The following is an 18,119-nucleotide window of genomic DNA, read 5'->3' on the forward strand; positions in this document are numbered from 1 at the left end:
CTAAAAATAATAACAATAATAAAAAACAGATCAACATGTCCGTTTCTTGAAAAAATAATGAAATTAAACAATTAAAGTATAGACTATTATAAAGGTAAATACTATTTTTTTGAATGTGTTTTAAAAATAATGTTAAATATTTAACGTATTTCACTTAGCGTATCCATGGAAACTGAGTGTTTATCATGCCATTTTTCAAAAAATAACGGTCAAAACCTAATGTTAAATATTTAACGTATTTCACTTAGCGTATCCATAGAAACTGAGTGTTTATAATGGCATTTTTCAAAAAATAACGGTCAAAACCCATGCTAATTTTCCAGAAATTTAACATTAATTTAACTGATTTGACTATAATTAAGTAAAATACATATATTTATTAAATCACTACACCACAGTTTAACATTCCTGACATTTCCAGCGAAATTCAGTTCAGAAAAAGCCTCATTAGTTAAGAACGATCTATGCTAGCAAAGAATGCTACTAGTCTTTTTTTTTCTACAGCAGTCAGTATTTCTTTAAAACACACACACACACAAAATAAACTAAACAAGTCACTAATGTCTTAGTAATAACTTGCTTTCGTTTATTAAAAAATAAAAGAGCAATTTTAACCTTCCAGCTGGTCACCCTGTTGGTGCTTCTCCTGGCCAGGAACTGTCTTTCGCAGGTTTCTTATCCACGGGCTTCTTCAGCAAGTGCGTATTTCAGCAAGCGCTTCTTTAACAAGTTTTGCACAGCAGACTTTTCAACAAGCTCAAACCTTCCGAGGCTGTAAAGGCTCCTTCAGGCGTCTCTCTCAAAAGTCCCGTCGCAAAGGGGAAAGAACTCAGAAGGTCAGCGTCATTTATAGGCTTGAGGACGCTAACGTCGTTTCCATGACATTCATTGACGAACGCACGCACTGGTGCGTCAGAGAAATCGGACTACCAATAATGCAGGAAATGCAAGTATCGCGTTGTCTTGTTCATCACTCCGTATGCTGCCACCTACTGGCCAACCAGTCTAAGTTCACAATGACATTTTTAAAACTTACACGACTGATGTGACATAATATTTCTGCTTTCATTATTAACTATGTCAGTTTCGGACCTTCAAATGGGGAAAACTTCTCTCTGTCGTAAAGCATGGTTTGGAAGAAAAATTCAAAATTCAATTCAAAAATACTCTATTGATCCAAAACAGGGGTCACCAACACGGTGCCCATGGGAACCCGGTTGCTAACGTAGTCAGTCGAGAACGGCGGTGACGTCAAAATGCTAAGAGATATATTAATAGTAGCGCCATTCTATAGCGGGCTGCACAGTGGCTCAGTCCGTAAGGTTGTTGCCTTGCAGTCACAAGGTTGTGGGTTCACTTCCCAGAACTACTGCAGGAGTTTGCATGTTCTCCCTGTGCATGCGTGGGTTTCCTCCGGGTACTCCGGTTTCCTCCCACATTCCAAAAACATGACAACAAGGTAAGAGTTCATTGGTCACTCCAAATTTTCCCTAGGTGTGAGTGTGTTCCCCTTAGATAGAAATGGATGAATGGAAAATAAATTTTTTTTTAATGATTTATGTTAATCGCCATATAGAGATTCAGATGCTTTGACTCGCCAGTAAGCGCTTTGCTCTCCTCCCACAGAGCCTCCTTCCCACTTTTTTGCCAGGTGACTGTTGAGGAGTTTGTCCATGGACAAACAGCAAATAGGAGCTTTGTTGGGGGTTTTCTACGGCAAAATTAACAACAACGAATCAAAAGTTATTCAGTTCTTTTTGCTTCATTTGAAAAATATGCACAATTTGATGAATCGTTTTTTTCCCATTGTGAAACCAACTTTCTTTTAGCTAAGGCTAGGCTAACAGACATTAATGGTGTGAGAAGCTTCTTACCACAAGAAGGATCGATCAGCGATTAGTGCGTCGTTAAGCGCATCATTCAAGAGCGCATTAGTAAGCGGCTGGCGTGCAGCGCCAGCAAACAGCGAGGTGTGAACCGGAAGGAAAACATGATGTCTACCAGGTGAGGGCAAGTACACCCAAGTACACCTCGCTGCAGCCGCTGCAGCAAACAGAAAGGGGCGGGGACGGACCACTGTCAGTCTCATACCTTATATGGAAATGGGACTATTTCATTCCGGAAATGAAGGGGGCGCTAGTGACACTATTTCCTGTACCGATTGTGTTATAATAATTATAATAATAATAACGTGTTTTATTTGCCAACGCCTTTTAAAACACCCAAGAAGACTTTCAACATTAAAAATACAAATTAAATAGTAAAGAAATGGCTACAAAACGTGATATGTCACGTGGTATGTCTGTCACGTGGTAAGTCACTTTGTTATTTTCAAATCTTTATTAAATCTTTATTTAAAATGATATTAGTAACAAACAATCTAGAATAAGCAACAATAAGGAAACATTATGGAGATGTATTTATCTATCCTTACACCCAATCTATCTCAAACAAAAGTAATAAAACATGAATCAGATCAATATTTTGGAGACAAATGTACATTACATTAAGAGCACATTTATCCATCCATTAATTATCATGAATTATCCCTATAGTGGGGTCATGAGGGCTGCTGACCCTGGACATATCGCCTATTCGTGTTATTAGTTGAAAATGGTCTCAAAACAACAACATTGTTGGTTTTTACCACATGGGATAGTTTATCGTCTGACAATACATTCAAAGTGTTTAATCAGTTTTTGTTTTGTTGTGTTTTTTCTTCAGGCGGTGCTGCATCTGTGGGTCATGATTGTTCTTCTAACTTACACACCGGAAATGCACGGCAGCCCTGACGGAAGATAGAAGGCAACCGGAAATTTCTAGATTTTTCTGTGGCCTGCAACGTAAGGAAGCTGCTGGAAAATGGGCCCTGGGACCCGACTCTCCCTGTTTTGCACACACAATGCTACGAACTGAAGGCATTTGCTCGCTTTTCTTGTTGGTTTCTTGGGCTGATGGCCGAGAGCTGCAGTGAGTTTTAACGTGAATACAGAGTGGTTATACTGTGTTGGTTTTGTTCTCCACGTTAAACTTTCCTTCCGCTGTACTCTTAAGAGATTGTATGCAACACTATGTAAAAACAAAGGATTTTAATAAATATGCAAGAGGAGAAAACGTTGCGTTATTTCTTGGTGGTCCCTAAATTCACCCAAACCAATCGTTCTGGTTGCAGTGCTTTTGCAAAAGCATTCAGTCATTTTCACATTGTGTCTTGTTACAATCGCAAACCTTTTTTTTTTTTGCATTTTACTGGAATTGTATGTAACAGATAAAAGCAAAGCAGCACTTAAAATGTGAAGTGGACGTATGAAAATGTCAGCGTTTCAGATGGTTGGGAAACAAATACATCATCATCATCAAATGTTAACTGTTAGGTTTATCGTTTTGGAAAACTGGGAAAAAAAGACTAAAATCAAAAAGATTCATGTACTGCATGGCTTTATGGCTTTTCTGTTTGTTTCATAACTCGGCATGGTGACTTAAAGGTTTGTAGCTTCTGTCTTGGTTCTTTGTTGACCACTGTGTAGCGGTCAACAAAGAACCAGACTTAATCATTTTATGTTTTGTTTTTTTCGGGTGTTTTTTTTTCATATTTCTCAGTCGTTGCAAAAATATTTCAGCCAAACTCTTATTGTAATAGATTATTTTGCCTGTAATGTCCGTCTCATGTCTTCATGCCGGGCAGCTGGACGGTGTTGCTGGTGAAAGCCGTCCTGACTGGCGCCGTCTCTCTCTGCTCACTCCTCCTGTTTGTCACTCTGGTTCACAGCAACTGAAGAAGCAGCAGGCCGTAAAAAAAAAACAACCTTCCACAGTCTCGACTCAAACTGGAGGAAAGGTTTTCATAAGTCAGAGTCAGAGCTGTGAAGCTTCAAAGGCCATCGGTGTTGGCTACTTGGAGTGGACCGACTTGATCCACCAACTGGTTCAGCTTCCAGTTCTTCCAGTTTGTTTCATTGGTTATGAGTCCATGAGGAAAAACAGCGTTCTCTGGGTAACATTTCTACCCAACCTTTCAGTGAATCAGTTGAAGCTAAGGGTCGAAGGTCAACATCAGGAAACTTCTTCAGTGTGACTGGCTTGTGTTTGTTTTTAAGATGTGAATTGTGTATTTATGTAACTACAAATGAATTAACACTAGAAAAACATTTCTTTTAAACCTGTTCTCCAGTTTGTGCTTTGATCAGTTATGAAGTTCTATTAAAAATGTGGGCGTTCCTTTAATATGTAACGTTTCCAAAAATGATTATGGTTCAAATAAAAAGACTCCAGAAATAACTGATTGAAAGAAGAACATTTTATTCAACTCAAGAGTTACAGCACTGATGAATTTTGTGTTATGGAGCATTAATAATGAAAACAACGACAAATAGAAAACAAATCTGCCTTCTAACTATTTATTCTGACGTTTTGTTTTGGCTCTTGAATAATCAGAATCTTGTCTCCAGCCAGGCACCAGAAACCTCGCTGTCCGCTTCTCGAGTCATTGATGTTTTGATTGACAGGAGAGTCGAGCTGAGGAAACAGAAGAACAAATTTGAGAAACGCCGAGTCCAACGCACGTCATTAAATGCTGAAACTTTTCTGAGATGTCTCAGTAGCTTCAGTTTCTGCTCACCTACCTGTTACATCCAGAGTAATGGTGCCAGGTGAGGTCCATCTCCCCAGCGGTCGGTCTGCCTCAAACCTGTCACAACGGGGGGGAATTGAATGAGAATTGTTTACTGCACTGTATGTATAAAAGTGTTTTAGCGTTGCTCACTGTAAATAAACTTTTTGCACGTTAAAATTTGTTTATTTTTTTGCTTATATGATCTAACAGGAAGGAAAACCAAGGTTTCAATTCTTGAATAATTAAGAAAATAATCTCAACTATAGAATGGCTGAAAAGTTAAGGTTGTAAAAAATGTATTTAGTACCAGCAGATGGTGTGTAAACCTGGGGCCACTGGATCGTCTGCCTTTTTTGGCAGGCAGAGTATTTTTGTTTTAGTCCTCAGTCCTCTCTGTCTTCTCTCGCCTGATTGGTCCAGTGATGCTGGCGAATCATCACATGATCAGACACACATTCCTTAATCTCTGTCTAAATCACGGATTATTGGAAGAGACTTTCTGATCAAAGTCATCATCATGTCCTCACCTTTCCCACAAGCTGTTACAACCAGTAGATCAGCAGGTGGAGCAGGTCTTCTTCTGATTTAATTGTTGGTCAACTCCAGTCATCACATGAGTTCACAGAGAAATGAAATAAAGAGAGAAGATAAAGTTAAGGAGGAAAATATGCATGAACAGCAGACAGCTTCTAACTTTCAGCTCAGCTCTCTGCAACTATATTTGAAATGATTAGTTATGCTGTGTACATAGAAATGTTCTTACTTTTTATTTCAACTGGGTTCTCTTATCTTCCTCCACCTGACTGGTGGTGCTGAAGGCGGAGGATTCCAGGCGGAGGAGATCCAACCTGGGACGATCAGACATTATTGATCTGCATAATCTGAATCTAACAGATGACTGAATCAGACCTTCTGATCAAGTCATAATCATGACCTCACCATTTATAAAATCTACTAGAACCAGTAGATCAGCAGGTCCTCTGCTCTATTCCTGATCCTCCTTCCATCAACACAAAGCTCTGCTGTTATGAAAGGACTCAGTAAAAAAACACACACACAAAACAAAAATGTCAGTGAGGAGAAAGTACAGCAGGAAATAGATCTGAATATTAACCTCGACGTTCTGTGTGTTGAACATTTTTTGTTGTGTAAAAGTAAATGTTCTTACTTTTTTTGTCAACTGGGTTCTCTTATCTTCCTCCACCTGACTGGTGGTGTTGAAGGTGGAGGATTCCAGGCGGCGCTGGTCTTCTGCTTTAATTGTTGGTCAACTCATGTCATGTGACATGAGTTGATGTAGAAATGAAATCCAGAGAAAAGACAACAGGGTTAACAAATAGAATATATGTGGACAGAAAGAAGAACAATTTTGAAATTTGAGCTCAATTTCATCCATATTTAAAATGAAAATAAGTTTTCTTACTTTTTTTGTCAACTGGGTTCTCTTATCTTCCTCCACCTGACTGGTGGTGCTGAAGGTGGAGGATTACAGGCGGAGGAGATCCAACCTGGGATGATCAGAGAATCAGAAATCTGAGAAGTCTGAACTTGGGTCGGGTATTTTTTTAATGTCTATTCTTCTTTTGTGATTTTTCTGTGTTGTAACACATGAACATGCTATTGGCCATATAAACTATTTGTTTCATGAGATTAATAGTTTATCTACATAAAACTTTACTCCACATGCTCTCCATTTCCATTCCTCTGATCCTGTTCTCTAGTGTCTCTCTGAATAAAAGCTCATAATTAAATCCTTCAATCATAAATTATGTCTATGTTCTCCTTTGTCTTCTAATTTCTTATTGTCCTGATGCTTTAATTTGGTTTCTGATACAACGTATTGTCAGGCAAGCATTCCTTACTTAATGTAAATTTTAACTCTATGTGGTTGAGCACTTTGTAAATTACTAATAACTTCTACTTCTATTTTTATTTAGTAAAGCTGATGGTCCCCACCACCAGCAGGAGGCAAGCAGTATCATGTGAATGTGGAAAAACTTACAAGCAGTGTGAAAAACAAGGGGTCCAGAAGGACAGGAACCACATGGACGACGACGAAAGGATCCAGCGATGAGCAGCTAAAATCTGAAAGATTAAAACCTTGGAGAGTGGATTAGCGGAGGAACAGAATAGAATAATTTACTATATCGGAGAGCACCGCGTGCGGAAGAACCGCTATTTCACCCTGAAACATGGGGAAGATGAGAGGAAGACACAAAGACGAAGAAAACTCCGGTGCAAGGCGCTACCTAAGGCTTCCCGAGTCCTGCCAGAATCCTCAACATCCAAAATGCTACATCTAGCAGCGGGATAAAGAAAAGCCCCGGTGCAAGGCGCTACCTAAGGCTTCCACAGGCTTGCTAGAAATCCATTGGCTTTAATAAAACAAAAAAAAAAAAAAACAGAGAAATGATGATATGTCCTAATGTGACTTCCCACATAGGTCCTCAGTTTTTACGGATCCCAATCTAATCAGAGTCACTTGAAACGTAGCGAGGTCTAAACCACACGTGTCTGGAACTCGCTCTTGCTGTAGTTCCACCAGATGTTGAAGGTGTCGGTTCCTCTTCTATGTCCTTTTCAGTCTCCATCCGGAAACGGAAGTCAGGGGATGACAAAGTTGGATTTTCACGGTGTGTTGATGGTGAAGGACTGAAAACGCGGGGTGACAAAACGGGATCTTCACAGTGCGTCGATGGTGAGGGACTGACGTCAGGGGATGAGAGAAAAAGATCCTCTTGCATCGTCCCTCGTGAGGGACTGAGGACAGGGGATGACAAAACAGGACGTTTACGTGGCATTCTATACGAGGGACTGAGGACGGGGGATGACAGACCGGGATCCCCACACGCTGTCCTTGGTGAGGGACTGAGGATAGGGGATGACAGACCAGGATCCCCACACGCTGTCCTTGGTGAGGGACTGAGGACAGGGGATAACAGAATAGGATCTTCATGGTCTGTCTTTCGGTATGGAATGAACAGAGGGGTTGACGGAATGGGCTCGTCCTCCCATTCTTTACCATATCTCCATGCCATCCTTCTGCCGATACTTTGAAGGACCTCGTCCCAAATGGGATCTTCATTATACTACTGTGCCGTCTTGGCTGGGAGCTCCTCTTCAGCAACAGTGTCTCTAGTCCTCTTGGCTGGGGGCTCCTCTTCAGCAACACTGTCCCTGGTCCTCTTGGAGGGGAGCACATCTTCAGTTTGATTCTCCCTGGTCTTCTTGGCAGAGGGCTCCTGTCTAGCATCATCACTATTCCTGGTCCTCTTGGCTGGGAGTTTCACTTCAGTAACACTGTCCCTGGTCTTCTTGGCAGGGAGCTCCTTTTCAGCAAGAGTGTCCTTACTCCTCTTGGCTGGGGGCTCCTCTTTAGCAACAGTGTCCCTGGTCCTCTTTCCTGGGGGCTGCTCTTCAGCATCACTGTCCTTTGTCCTCTTTCCGTTTATGCCAGTCACAGATGTCGCATGAGTCACGTCCTCTTTCGAACCTACCCGATCGCTAGGCTTGGATGGTGTGTCATCCTCTTTCGCATCAACCACCTTCTTTGGAATTCTAATGGCGCGGCAAAAAGTCACTAAATTTCTCCAACCTGCCAGAGGTTGTGGCGAGGCACTGATAGGAATGGAGTCCTCTGGACGCAAAATGGGCTCTTCCGGTTTGTCAAAGCTGGAAGGAAGCACTGTACCAGAACTAAGCTTTAATGGTGGGTTGTCCTCCTTCGCAGCATCCACCTTCTGTATAATGCTCCTGGCGCGGCCAGAAGTCAAAGAAGCCCCGTCCTCTTCCAAACCTACCTGATGGTGTTGCGAGGTACCAATAGGTCTGGAGTTCTCTGGACGCAAAATGGGCTCTTCCTGTTTGTCAAGTCCAGACGTGAATTCAAGTGAAGTAGAAGGAGCCGTGTCTTCTTCAGGCTTCTCAGCTACCCCAATGTCTTTTATGTATTTGAAATTTGGGGGAAGAATCTCAAGAATCTCAGAGCGCAGCGACGCAGCACTGCCACGGTCCACAGCGGAGTTCAGCTGATCAAGCTTCGAATTGAGAAGTTTCAATGACTGTTCAAGCACTCCTATGCCCCACAGGAATTTAATGTTTGGTGCAAGGACCTGGACAACCCGAAGTCTGGAATTAAAGTCATCCTGGTCTTCATTATTAGCCTCGTCTTCACTGGAGCTGGTAGTAGAGCTACCGCTGGAGCTAGTAGTAGAGCTACCACTGGAGCTAGTAGTAGAGCTACCACTGGAGCTGATAGTACAGGCATTACCTACCTCATCTTCACTGGAGGTAGTAGTAGAGCTACCGCTATAGCTGATAGCACTGCTACCACTGGAGCTGGTAGCACAGTCCACAGACTGCGGAGGTGAACTACACCTCAACCCCTTTCCGTAGTCTTCAGAAACCATGTCGGTTTCATTTGACCACACCTTACCGTGTTCCTTACCATTGTCTGGAAGTCCCTCCAACTTTGGGGATCCATCTGCTGGAAGCGCCATGGCCTGAGCTGCAAAGGAAAAAACAAAGCAAAAAAAGCTATAATTCAGAATCTAGACCTTCACAAAAGTCCAAAGCAATGTTTTGAGGGAACTAAAATACCAACAATACAATAACCCAGGTTTGTGAATGTGTTTGTTTTTCTTGAATATATTTAATTAACAATATTATTGCTATGCCATTGTATTTGATTATACAATAAAGACGGGAATTAAGAGATAAAACAAATATAGCTTATCTTTAGTCACAAAAAAACAGCAAAAAATACAATTTTACATAAAAACCAGAACGCACTCTAAAATTCAATGATCAAACATGTATGGAGCATCGCCACTCAGACAAACAAACTTGCAGCTTCATCTTGGTACCAATCAATCATTAAAGACAACAAATCAAATTTAGACTTATTGGCAATTCATCCCTAACCATAAACTATTAAACATTTGGAAACATAAATTAAAGAGCTATACACTGTGTTTAGAATGTCTCAATAGCTACTGAAACACCTGTAATCTTAGACTGTGCCATAAGTGTGAATGAAATAAGACTGCAACAAGTTACTCAGTTTACCTTTATATAACAACCCATCCTCACAAATCTTTGATGCTCAGGTACATTTGATCATTCTTAACAATAGCCAGGGATGAGATATGTGATCCATTCATAATTATTACACTTAAATCACTGCTTACACAACTTTAATACTTTAAAAGTATCAAAGTTTAGAAATATATGTTTCCAATTGCATTTGTAAATTACCAAAATGTTAATTCTAGTTAATCAAACTAAATTCCTTTGAGCTCCACAATTTTTCACAATCACAAAGACAGCAAGTCTGACACCTCATCAGTACTACCTTCATACTCCCACATATAGCCAACAGCAGAAATGTAAACCTGTAAAATTAATTAAGTTTAAAGACTGGGGATCTAAATAAACAGGCCGACATAAGTGGCCTTTCCTCCGTTTCCAGGGGCTCCCTCCTACAAAAATAAAACTGTTTATTTGGTTAAGAAATCCATATCCAGTGTTAAAATGGCCATTATATTTTGTCTGGAGATAAGCCAGACAAAATCATTAAAATAATAATCTGCATCCCTTATGTGTGCATGATGCCTCAAAGTCTTATTGTCTATACACGATTCATTGCCTACTAATGTTCTATCATTAACAAACACAAACACACACTTATAATGCTTATTACTGGGGCAACAGTGGTAGGAGTTTGCCCTGCAATGGTCCGCCTCTGTCGTTGTGTCCTTGAGCAAGACACTTCTCCCACCTTTAGCTGGAGTTTATTGCTGGCACGATATAACATCTGTGGCTACAATCCATTAGCTTAATATCATCAGTGTGTGAACGTGTGCATGAATGGAAATTTTATGCAAAGCGTCTTCGAGTGTCCTAATAAACCGCTAGTCTGATGTGATTACCATGGAAACCAAGTATGTTTGTCAGGGCATTTTTCAAAAAAACAAAAGTAAAGGCCAAGAATTGGACAGAAATCTTATTGTTTGTTTTTTTTTTCAAACCAGCATAACATTTTTTCTCAAACACTAGTGTTCATATCCCAGACATTTATCCACAAATGTCAATAAGCTCACACATAAGTCACAAAACAATTTAAATTAACTCACAAATTTGTTTCACCCCACAAATGCAAGAGACCTATTAAAGCTATATGCTTTAAAGAAGTCATCAAAATTTCAAAGAATTGGACACCAAAGTCATCAAACCTGATACTCTTAGATTAAATATCATCATTTTTGTTTTTTCAAATCAATTCATGTTTCCTGGCTATGCTAAAAATAATAACAATAATAAAAAACAGATCAACATGTCCGTTTCTTGAAAAAATAATGAAATTAAACAATTAAAGTATAGACTATTATAAAGGTAAATACTATTTTTTTGAATGTGTTTTAAAAATAATGTTAAATATTTAACGTATTTCACTTAGCGTATCCATGGAAACTGAGTGTTTATCATGCCATTTTTCAAAAAATAACGGTCAAAACCTAATGTTAAATATTTAACGTATTTCACTTAGCGTATCCATGGAAACTGAGTGTTTATAATGGCATTTTTCAAAAAATAACGGTCAAAACCCATGCTAATTTTCCAGAAATTTAACATTAATTTAACTGATTTGACTATAATTAAGTAAAATACATATATTTATTAAATCACTACACCACAGTTTAACATTCCTGACATTTCCAGCGAAATTCAGTTCAGAAAAAGCCTCATTAGTTAAGAACGATCTATGCTAGCAAAGAATGCTACTAGTCTTTTTTTTTCTACAGCAGTCAGTATTTCTTTACAACACACACACACACAAAATAAACTAAACAAGTCACTAATGTCTTAGTAATAACTTGCTTTCGTTTATTAAAAAATAAAAGAGCAATTTTAACCTTCCAGCTGGTCACCCTGTTGGTGCTTCTCCTGGCCAGGAACCGTCTTTCGCAGGTTTCTTATCCACGGGCTTCTTCAGCAAGTGCGTATTTCAGCAAGCGCTTCTTTAACAAGTTTTGCACAGCAGACTTTTCAACAAGCTCAAACCTTCCGAGGCTGTAAAGGCTCCTTCAGGCGTCTCTCTCAAAAGTCCCGTCGCAAAGGGGAAAGAACTCAGAAGGTCAGCGTCATTTATAGGCTTGAGGACGCTAACGTCGTTTCCATGACATTCATTGACGAACGCACGCACTGGTGCGTCAGAGAAATCGGACTACCAATAATGCAGGAAATGCAAGTATCGCGTTGTCTTGTTCATCACTCCGTATGCTGCCACCTACTGGCCAACCAGTCTAAGTTCACAATGACATTTTTAAAACTTACACGACTGATGTGACATAATATTTCTGCTTTCATTATTAACTATGTCAGTTTCGGACCTTCAAATGGGGAAAACTTCTCTCTGTCGTAAAGCATGGTTTGGAAGAAAAATTCAAAATTCAATTCAAAAATACTCTATTGATCCAAAACAGGGGTCACCAACACGGTGCCCATGGGAACCCGGTTGCTAACGTAGTCAGTCGAGAACGGCGGTGACGTCAAAATGCTAAGAGATATATTAATAGTAGCGCCATTCTATAGCGGGCTGCACAGTGGCTCAGTCCGTAAGGTTGTTGCCTTGCAGTCACAAGGTTGTGGGTTCACTTCCCAGAACTACTGCAGGAGTTTGCATGTTCTCCCTGTGCATGCGTGGGTTTCCTCCGGGTACTCCGGTTTCCTCCCACATTCCAAAAACATGACAACAAGGTAAGAGTTCATTGGTCACTCCAAATTGTCCCTAGGTGTGAGTGTGTTCCCCTTAGATAGAAATGGATGAATGGAAAATAAATTTTTTTTTAATGATTTATGTTAATCGCCATATAGAGATTCAGATGCTTTGACTCGCCAGTAAGCGCTTTGCTCTCCTCCCACAGAGCCTCCTTCCCACTTTTTTGCCAGGTGACTGTTGAGGAGTTTGTCCATGGACAAACAGCAAATAGGAGCTTTGTTGGGGGGTTTTCTACGGCAAAATTAATAACAACGAATCAAAAGTTATTCAGTTCTTTTTGCTTGATTTGAAAAATATGCACAATTTGATGAATCGTTTTTTTCCCATTGTGAAACCAACTTTTTTTTAGCTAAGGCTAGGCTAACAGACACTAAGGGTGTGAGAAGCTTCTTACCACAAGAAGGATCGATCAGCGATTAGTGCGTCGTTAAGCGCATCATTCAAGAGCGCATTAGTAAGCGGCTGGCGTGCAGCGCCAGCAAACAGCGAGGTGTGAACCGGAAGGAAAACATGATGTCTACCAGGTGAGGGAGGGCCCTTTATATACAGACAGCGCCACAACCAATTAAATTCAGGCACTTGTGTGGTGCGTTCAGAGCCCACAGGGCATACTGCCACACAAGTATCGCGTTGTCATGTTTATCACTCCTTATGCTGCCACCTACTGGCCAACCAGTCTAAGTTCACAATGACATTTTTGAAACCTTCCCTGCTGGTGTGACATTATATTTCTGCTTTCAGTTTCGGACCTTCAAATGGGGAAAACTTCTCTCTGTCGTAAAGCGTGGTTTGGAAGAAAAATTCAAATTCAAAATTCAATTCAAAAATACTTTATTGATCCAAAACAGGGGTCACCAACACGGTGCTTGCGGGAACCCGGTTGCCCCAGGGGACAAAAAGGAGACATTTGGAAACTGCTACTTGGATGATTGTACAGTTTCAATACCTCTGAATATAGATTTGATTTAGATTTTTTTTAACTTATCTTTTAAGTCCTTTTGTTCATAGTTTTAAGTCGTTGGCTATTTTGGAAGCAATGTTCTTGAAAGCGATGAACGACCCGGATATCCTTTTGAAGCGGACGCCGTTCAGGGAGAGACGGGGGAGCTTGCAGACCTCCATCTCCCACTGGACCAGGTTCTCGGCCCGCCCGTCGCCATGGACGCAGAGGAGCAGGAAACTCTCTTGCTGTTCGTAGTCGCAGTTGTTGGCGTCGAGCACCTTGCGGATCTCCCTCATGATGTCGCAGGGCTCCATGGAGCTGGTGGTTCTCATATTCCAAGTGAATCTGAGGGAGCGGGGCTTACCGTCTTTAATTTCCCCTTTCTGATCCCCAGGTACATGGCGACTGTGGGGAGAAAGACACGGAGGAGAGCTTGGCTTAGATTGGCTAAGAAGAAATTAAAATCCTGCTGGGATTGTTTGCAACAAATCTTTCACAGAAGTGACTTTTTGTTTCTTTTAGGGGCGGCAGTGAATGAAACTATAAAGTCTAATAAAGCTGAAGTTTTTCTTACTGTGACCTGAGCCGCTCTGAGCTCAGTTTATCTTTATGTCACATTTAGGTTGCAGCACAAAGCTGTGGAGCCTTTAACTAGACAAAATGCAGTCAACAGTCATTACAGCTTTTTTTATTTTTTGCTTGTGAAACCAACTTTTATTTTATTCCAGTTTAACGGTAAAGTTAAATCTTGTTTTAATAATAATAAAAAACAGTTGTAAATAATCTATTACCATATTTACTCTCTCGTTACTTTTACTACATTTTGTCTGTGACTTCCAAACTGAGAAAGGGGAAGTTAAAGAAAGTAAAACAGACTGAAGCCATCTCTGAAAAACCCAGAATATCACTGCAACATTAAGATTTGATTCACTGTACATAAATACATTTAAAAAAAGTTCTTTAACTGTCGATAAGATGTTTGAAACATAAACTAGTGATGGGTCCGGTAACACCGATGCGTCGGCGCATGTGTCAAGCTCATAGACCAAAATCAGCGTCGGTGCGCGTATTGTTTTCAGCAAGTCACGTGACCGATACAGGAACTGTTTCGAAATGACACTGGTGCGCCAAACTGTTTATATATGGAAGCCAATCTGTCAACGGGATGCATTTGCCAAAATGATTCTCGATCTTTTACGGTACAGCGTCAACTATGGAGCCTCAAGGCAAACGAAAGGTTTGGTAGTATGGGGCCATTTTAATCTTACGTCAGAAAATAAGGTATTGGTTCTCACTTTGTAGTTGTTTCATCCGGTTCTTTTCAGTTTCTACTCGATCTATCTGAATCCAAATTCAGCTGAAACTGACTCTTAGTTTACTTTCATATTATGTTCTGCAGGTTAAGTTTTGCATATGTTTCTCCTTTGAAATGATACATTTCATAATTTTATTCTTAAATTACCCTCCATAAATAAAAATCTTTAGGCAGAAAAAAGGGAAATAAAGACAATCCCGCTATAAATAAATACAAAAAAGACATTTCCAGCAAAACACATCCATAAAGATCTGCGTACAAAATATAAAAGAAAAAATGTAAGTTATGTGAACAATATACAGTGTCACTAAAATCTGTTTTATATAAATAAATTCACCTCCTCAATGCTGAGGCATAGGGCATCAGAATGAAGTCACAGATACACCTGGATAAACTCAGGTATACAGCCAGTCTACAAATTACTCAGCTGCTTTTTATCAATTATTTCATATAAATGTATTGTTTACTTCAGTTTTTCTACAGCAGGAGAAGTTGTGCCAAAAAAACGGAACAGACTAAATTTCAAAATTTTAGAAAAACCTTTTTTTTTTTTACATGAAAATTTGTGGGAAAAAACACCAACAAAAAAACCCCCAGTCCACAAGCATCCTCATTCCAAACACGATCGCTTTCATTTTCATCACTTGGTTCATGTTCACATTACTTATTGACTGTATCGAAGAATATCAAATATATTTTGATTTTAACTGAAGATATGACATTATACAATATACAATATACGATGAAATTAAATGACTTAAATCTTATTGTATAGATTAGGTCATCAAATCAGTCTGTGAACTGCGTTGCCTGTAGGGATTTTTAATGTCCAGCAGGTGTCAGTATTCAGTGACACAGTATTGACGCGGTATCAATACAGTTTTGCTTTGGGTCAAAACGATACATGACGCCTCATTTACCCATCACTAACATAAACATCTTCATACCTGACAATTGGAGATTAAAAACATATTTCTGATAGGAAATGACAACAACATCTCAAAAGATAATGTAAGAATTTCAAAGTAACTAAACTACTTATAACATTCCTCAATAATCAATTAAAAAAATATTGACTGACTTTAAAGCAGTCAAACTTTTTAAATCTATTTTTATTCCTGATTAGCTCTTTCCATGTTTCCTCATGTAGCAGAAGCTCCACGTCTTCTTACTAATTTATAAGATCAAAGGGATTCCTTCAAAACATGTATTTTACATAACAGTATAAAATCTTTTTGTAACTTCAGTATTCTAATGTATATTAGTTTTATTTGAAATAAATCTATTTTGTTTGTCTTTTGTGTCATTTTGATTTAAAACCCCAGTAATTATTGGCTTAACATTTAAATCTATTTATTTAGTAAATAACACAAAGAAATTCTGGTCGTTTCTTCTTCTCTGGCTTTACAAACCAGAGAAGAAACAAGCAAAAAAACCAAACAAAAAACATTTCTACTTTTCATATCCGTTTTTCTTTTAAATTACCAAAATGTGACATTTTAAAATAGTTTTTACTAAAAACCTCCACCGCTTTCTGGGTTTTTCATAGATCATGTAAAGGAATATTTTTGGAGAATCTCAACAGAAACCGGAGACATTTCAGCAGAATTAAAGCAGACTTTGAATCTTCAGCTAGCATGCAGCGTTAGCAGAGCGGCACGTCACACAGCCATGCAACCGCAGCAACAAAGCTGCAACAACACACTGCTGCAACTCCTACACACTCAGGGCAAAGCAGCGCGGGCCTGACGCTACATGGGAAGCGGGGTGTGTGTGTGTGTTGGGGGGCAGCAGGTATAAGCTCACCTTGAGCCCTCAAGTCTCCCGTTTCTCTCAAACTCGGTTGAGACTCTGAGGCGCCGTGAGAAAATTCACACGGGGAGTCAGAGGAGAAGAAAACAACAAAACAGATTGTGGATTGTGCACAACACAAATCATTTCTCATCAATTTCAGTGAATGAAAGAGAAAAGAAAAGAGAAATAAAGTGTGTGACGGAATACGTTAGCGACGGTGTGAGCCACCACCAACACCACTGCTCAGTGACGTGAGCAGTGAGCTCACTGCTCACGTCACTGAGCAGATGAAGCGGCCGGGTTTGCAGTCAGCGTTTGCTGCCTCAAGTTAACGTTAGCTTCCAAGTCTCACTTTCTTACAATGTAATGTTATTTAATTGCATTTCACAAATTACTTCAGGAGCATAACGAGGTGCAAAGCGTTTGCTAGCATGAGCTATTTTCACAAAACCCTTCAAAGGTGAACGTCGAACGTGTTTGGAGATTTGAGGACATGAGCTAATTCAAGCGACACCGGTTTCCTTGACCGGTGGTTCCGTTTGGCCAGCAAAATAGCCGCTACAAACTCAACCCCTACCTTCTCCGAAGCTTGACTTTTTTGGTTCAAACTAGCTTCAACCAGTCTGCATTTCTACGTTAAATAAATGCCGCTTTTAATCCCGCTGGAAGTGACAGCTACTGCGTTCATGGGCAACGCAGTAGCTGTCATGGTGTTGTTTTCAACGGAAGTGTGACGTTGACCCCGGATGCTTCTCTTACGTAGTCAGTCGAGAACGGCGGTGAAAAATGCTAAGAGATATATTAATAGTAGCGCCATTCTATAGCGGGCTGCACAGTGGCTCAGTCCGTAAGGTTGTTGCCTTGCAGTCGGAAGGTTGTGGGTTCACTTCCCAGAACTACTGCAGGAGTTTGCATGTTCTCCCTGTGCATGCGTGGGTTTCCTCCGGGTTTCCTCCCACATTCCAAAAACATGACAACAAGGTAAGAAATTGGTCACTCCAAATTGTCCCTAGGTGTGAGTGTGTTCCCCTTAGATAGAAATGGATGAATGGAATACAAAAAATTTTTTGAATTTTTTTTTTTAAGGATTGTACATTTATGTTAATCGCCATATAGAGACCTAATAAATTCAGATGCTTTGACTCGCCAGTAAGCGCTTTGCTCTCCTCCCACAGAGCCTCCTTCCCAGTTTTTTGCCAGGTGACTGTTGAGGAGTTTGTCCATGGACAAACAGCAAATAGGAGCTTTGTTGGGGGTTTTCTACGGCAAAATTAACAACAACGAATCAAAAGTTATTCAGTTCTTTTTGCTTGATTTGAAAAATATGCACAATTTGATGAATCGTTTTTTTCCCATTGTGAAACCAACTTTCTTTTAGCTAAGGCTAGGCTAACAGACACTAAGGGTGTGAGAAGCTTCTTACCACAAGAAGGATCGATCAGCGATTAGTGCGTCGTTAAGCGCATCATTCAAGAGCGCATTAGTAAGCGGCTGGCGTGCAGCGCCAGCAAACAGCGAGGTGTGAACCGGAAGGAAAACATGATGTCTACCAGGTGAGGGCAAGTACACCCAAGTACACCTCGCTGCAGCAAACAGAATGGGGCGGGGACGGACCACTGTCAGTCTCATACCTTATATGGAAATGGGACTATTTCATTCCGGAAATGAAGGGGGC

The 18,119-nt window shown here is 40.1% G+C and overlaps 1 protein-coding gene and 1 long non-coding RNA gene across 6 annotated transcripts; both read right to left on the bottom strand.

The window, feature by feature from the left end:
• Positions 1-4,282: 4,282 nt before the first annotated feature.
• On the bottom strand, positions 4,283-6,710 carry LOC114134641 (uncharacterized). Of its 3 annotated transcripts, XR_003593425.1 has the most exons (7): positions 6,615-6,710; positions 6,036-6,120; positions 5,552-5,634; positions 5,140-5,460; positions 4,920-5,037; positions 4,619-4,687; positions 4,283-4,515 (listed from the first exon to the last, which is right to left on the bottom strand). It is a non-coding gene; the product is annotated as an uncharacterized LOC114134641 (long non-coding RNA). The 3 variants fall into 3 exon arrangements; XR_003593424.1 differs by lacking the exons at positions 6,036-6,120; positions 6,615-6,710 and having other exon boundaries at positions 4,623-4,687; positions 5,552-5,706; XR_003593423.1 differs by lacking the exons at positions 6,036-6,120; positions 6,615-6,710 and having other exon boundaries at positions 5,552-5,706.
• Positions 6,711-13,371: 6,661 nt separating this feature from the next.
• LOC114134614 (MAP/microtubule affinity-regulating kinase 3-like) lies at positions 13,372-18,088 on the bottom strand. 3 transcript variants are annotated; one of them, XM_028001351.1, is made up of 2 exons: positions 17,868-18,088; positions 13,372-13,740 (listed from the first exon to the last, which is right to left on the bottom strand). In XM_028001351.1, the coding sequence occupies exons 1-2, from the start codon at positions 18,071-18,073 to the stop codon at positions 13,395-13,397; spliced, it is 552 nt and encodes a 183-aa protein (XP_027857152.1). In that variant the 5' UTR covers positions 18,074-18,088; the 3' UTR covers positions 13,372-13,394. The 3 variants fall into 3 exon arrangements, with proteins under 3 accessions (XP_027857152.1, XP_027857154.1, XP_027857153.1); XM_028001353.1 differs by lacking the exon at positions 17,868-18,088 and adding an exon at positions 17,022-17,121; XM_028001352.1 differs by lacking the exon at positions 17,868-18,088 and adding an exon at positions 16,457-16,623.
• Between the last annotated feature and the right edge of the window lie 31 nt (positions 18,089-18,119).

The sequence above is a fragment of the Xiphophorus couchianus genome, chromosome 19 (assembly GCF_001444195.1).
Source record: "Xiphophorus couchianus chromosome 19, X_couchianus-1.0, whole genome shotgun sequence".
Lineage (NCBI taxonomy): Eukaryota > Metazoa > Chordata > Actinopteri > Cyprinodontiformes > Poeciliidae > Xiphophorus > Xiphophorus couchianus.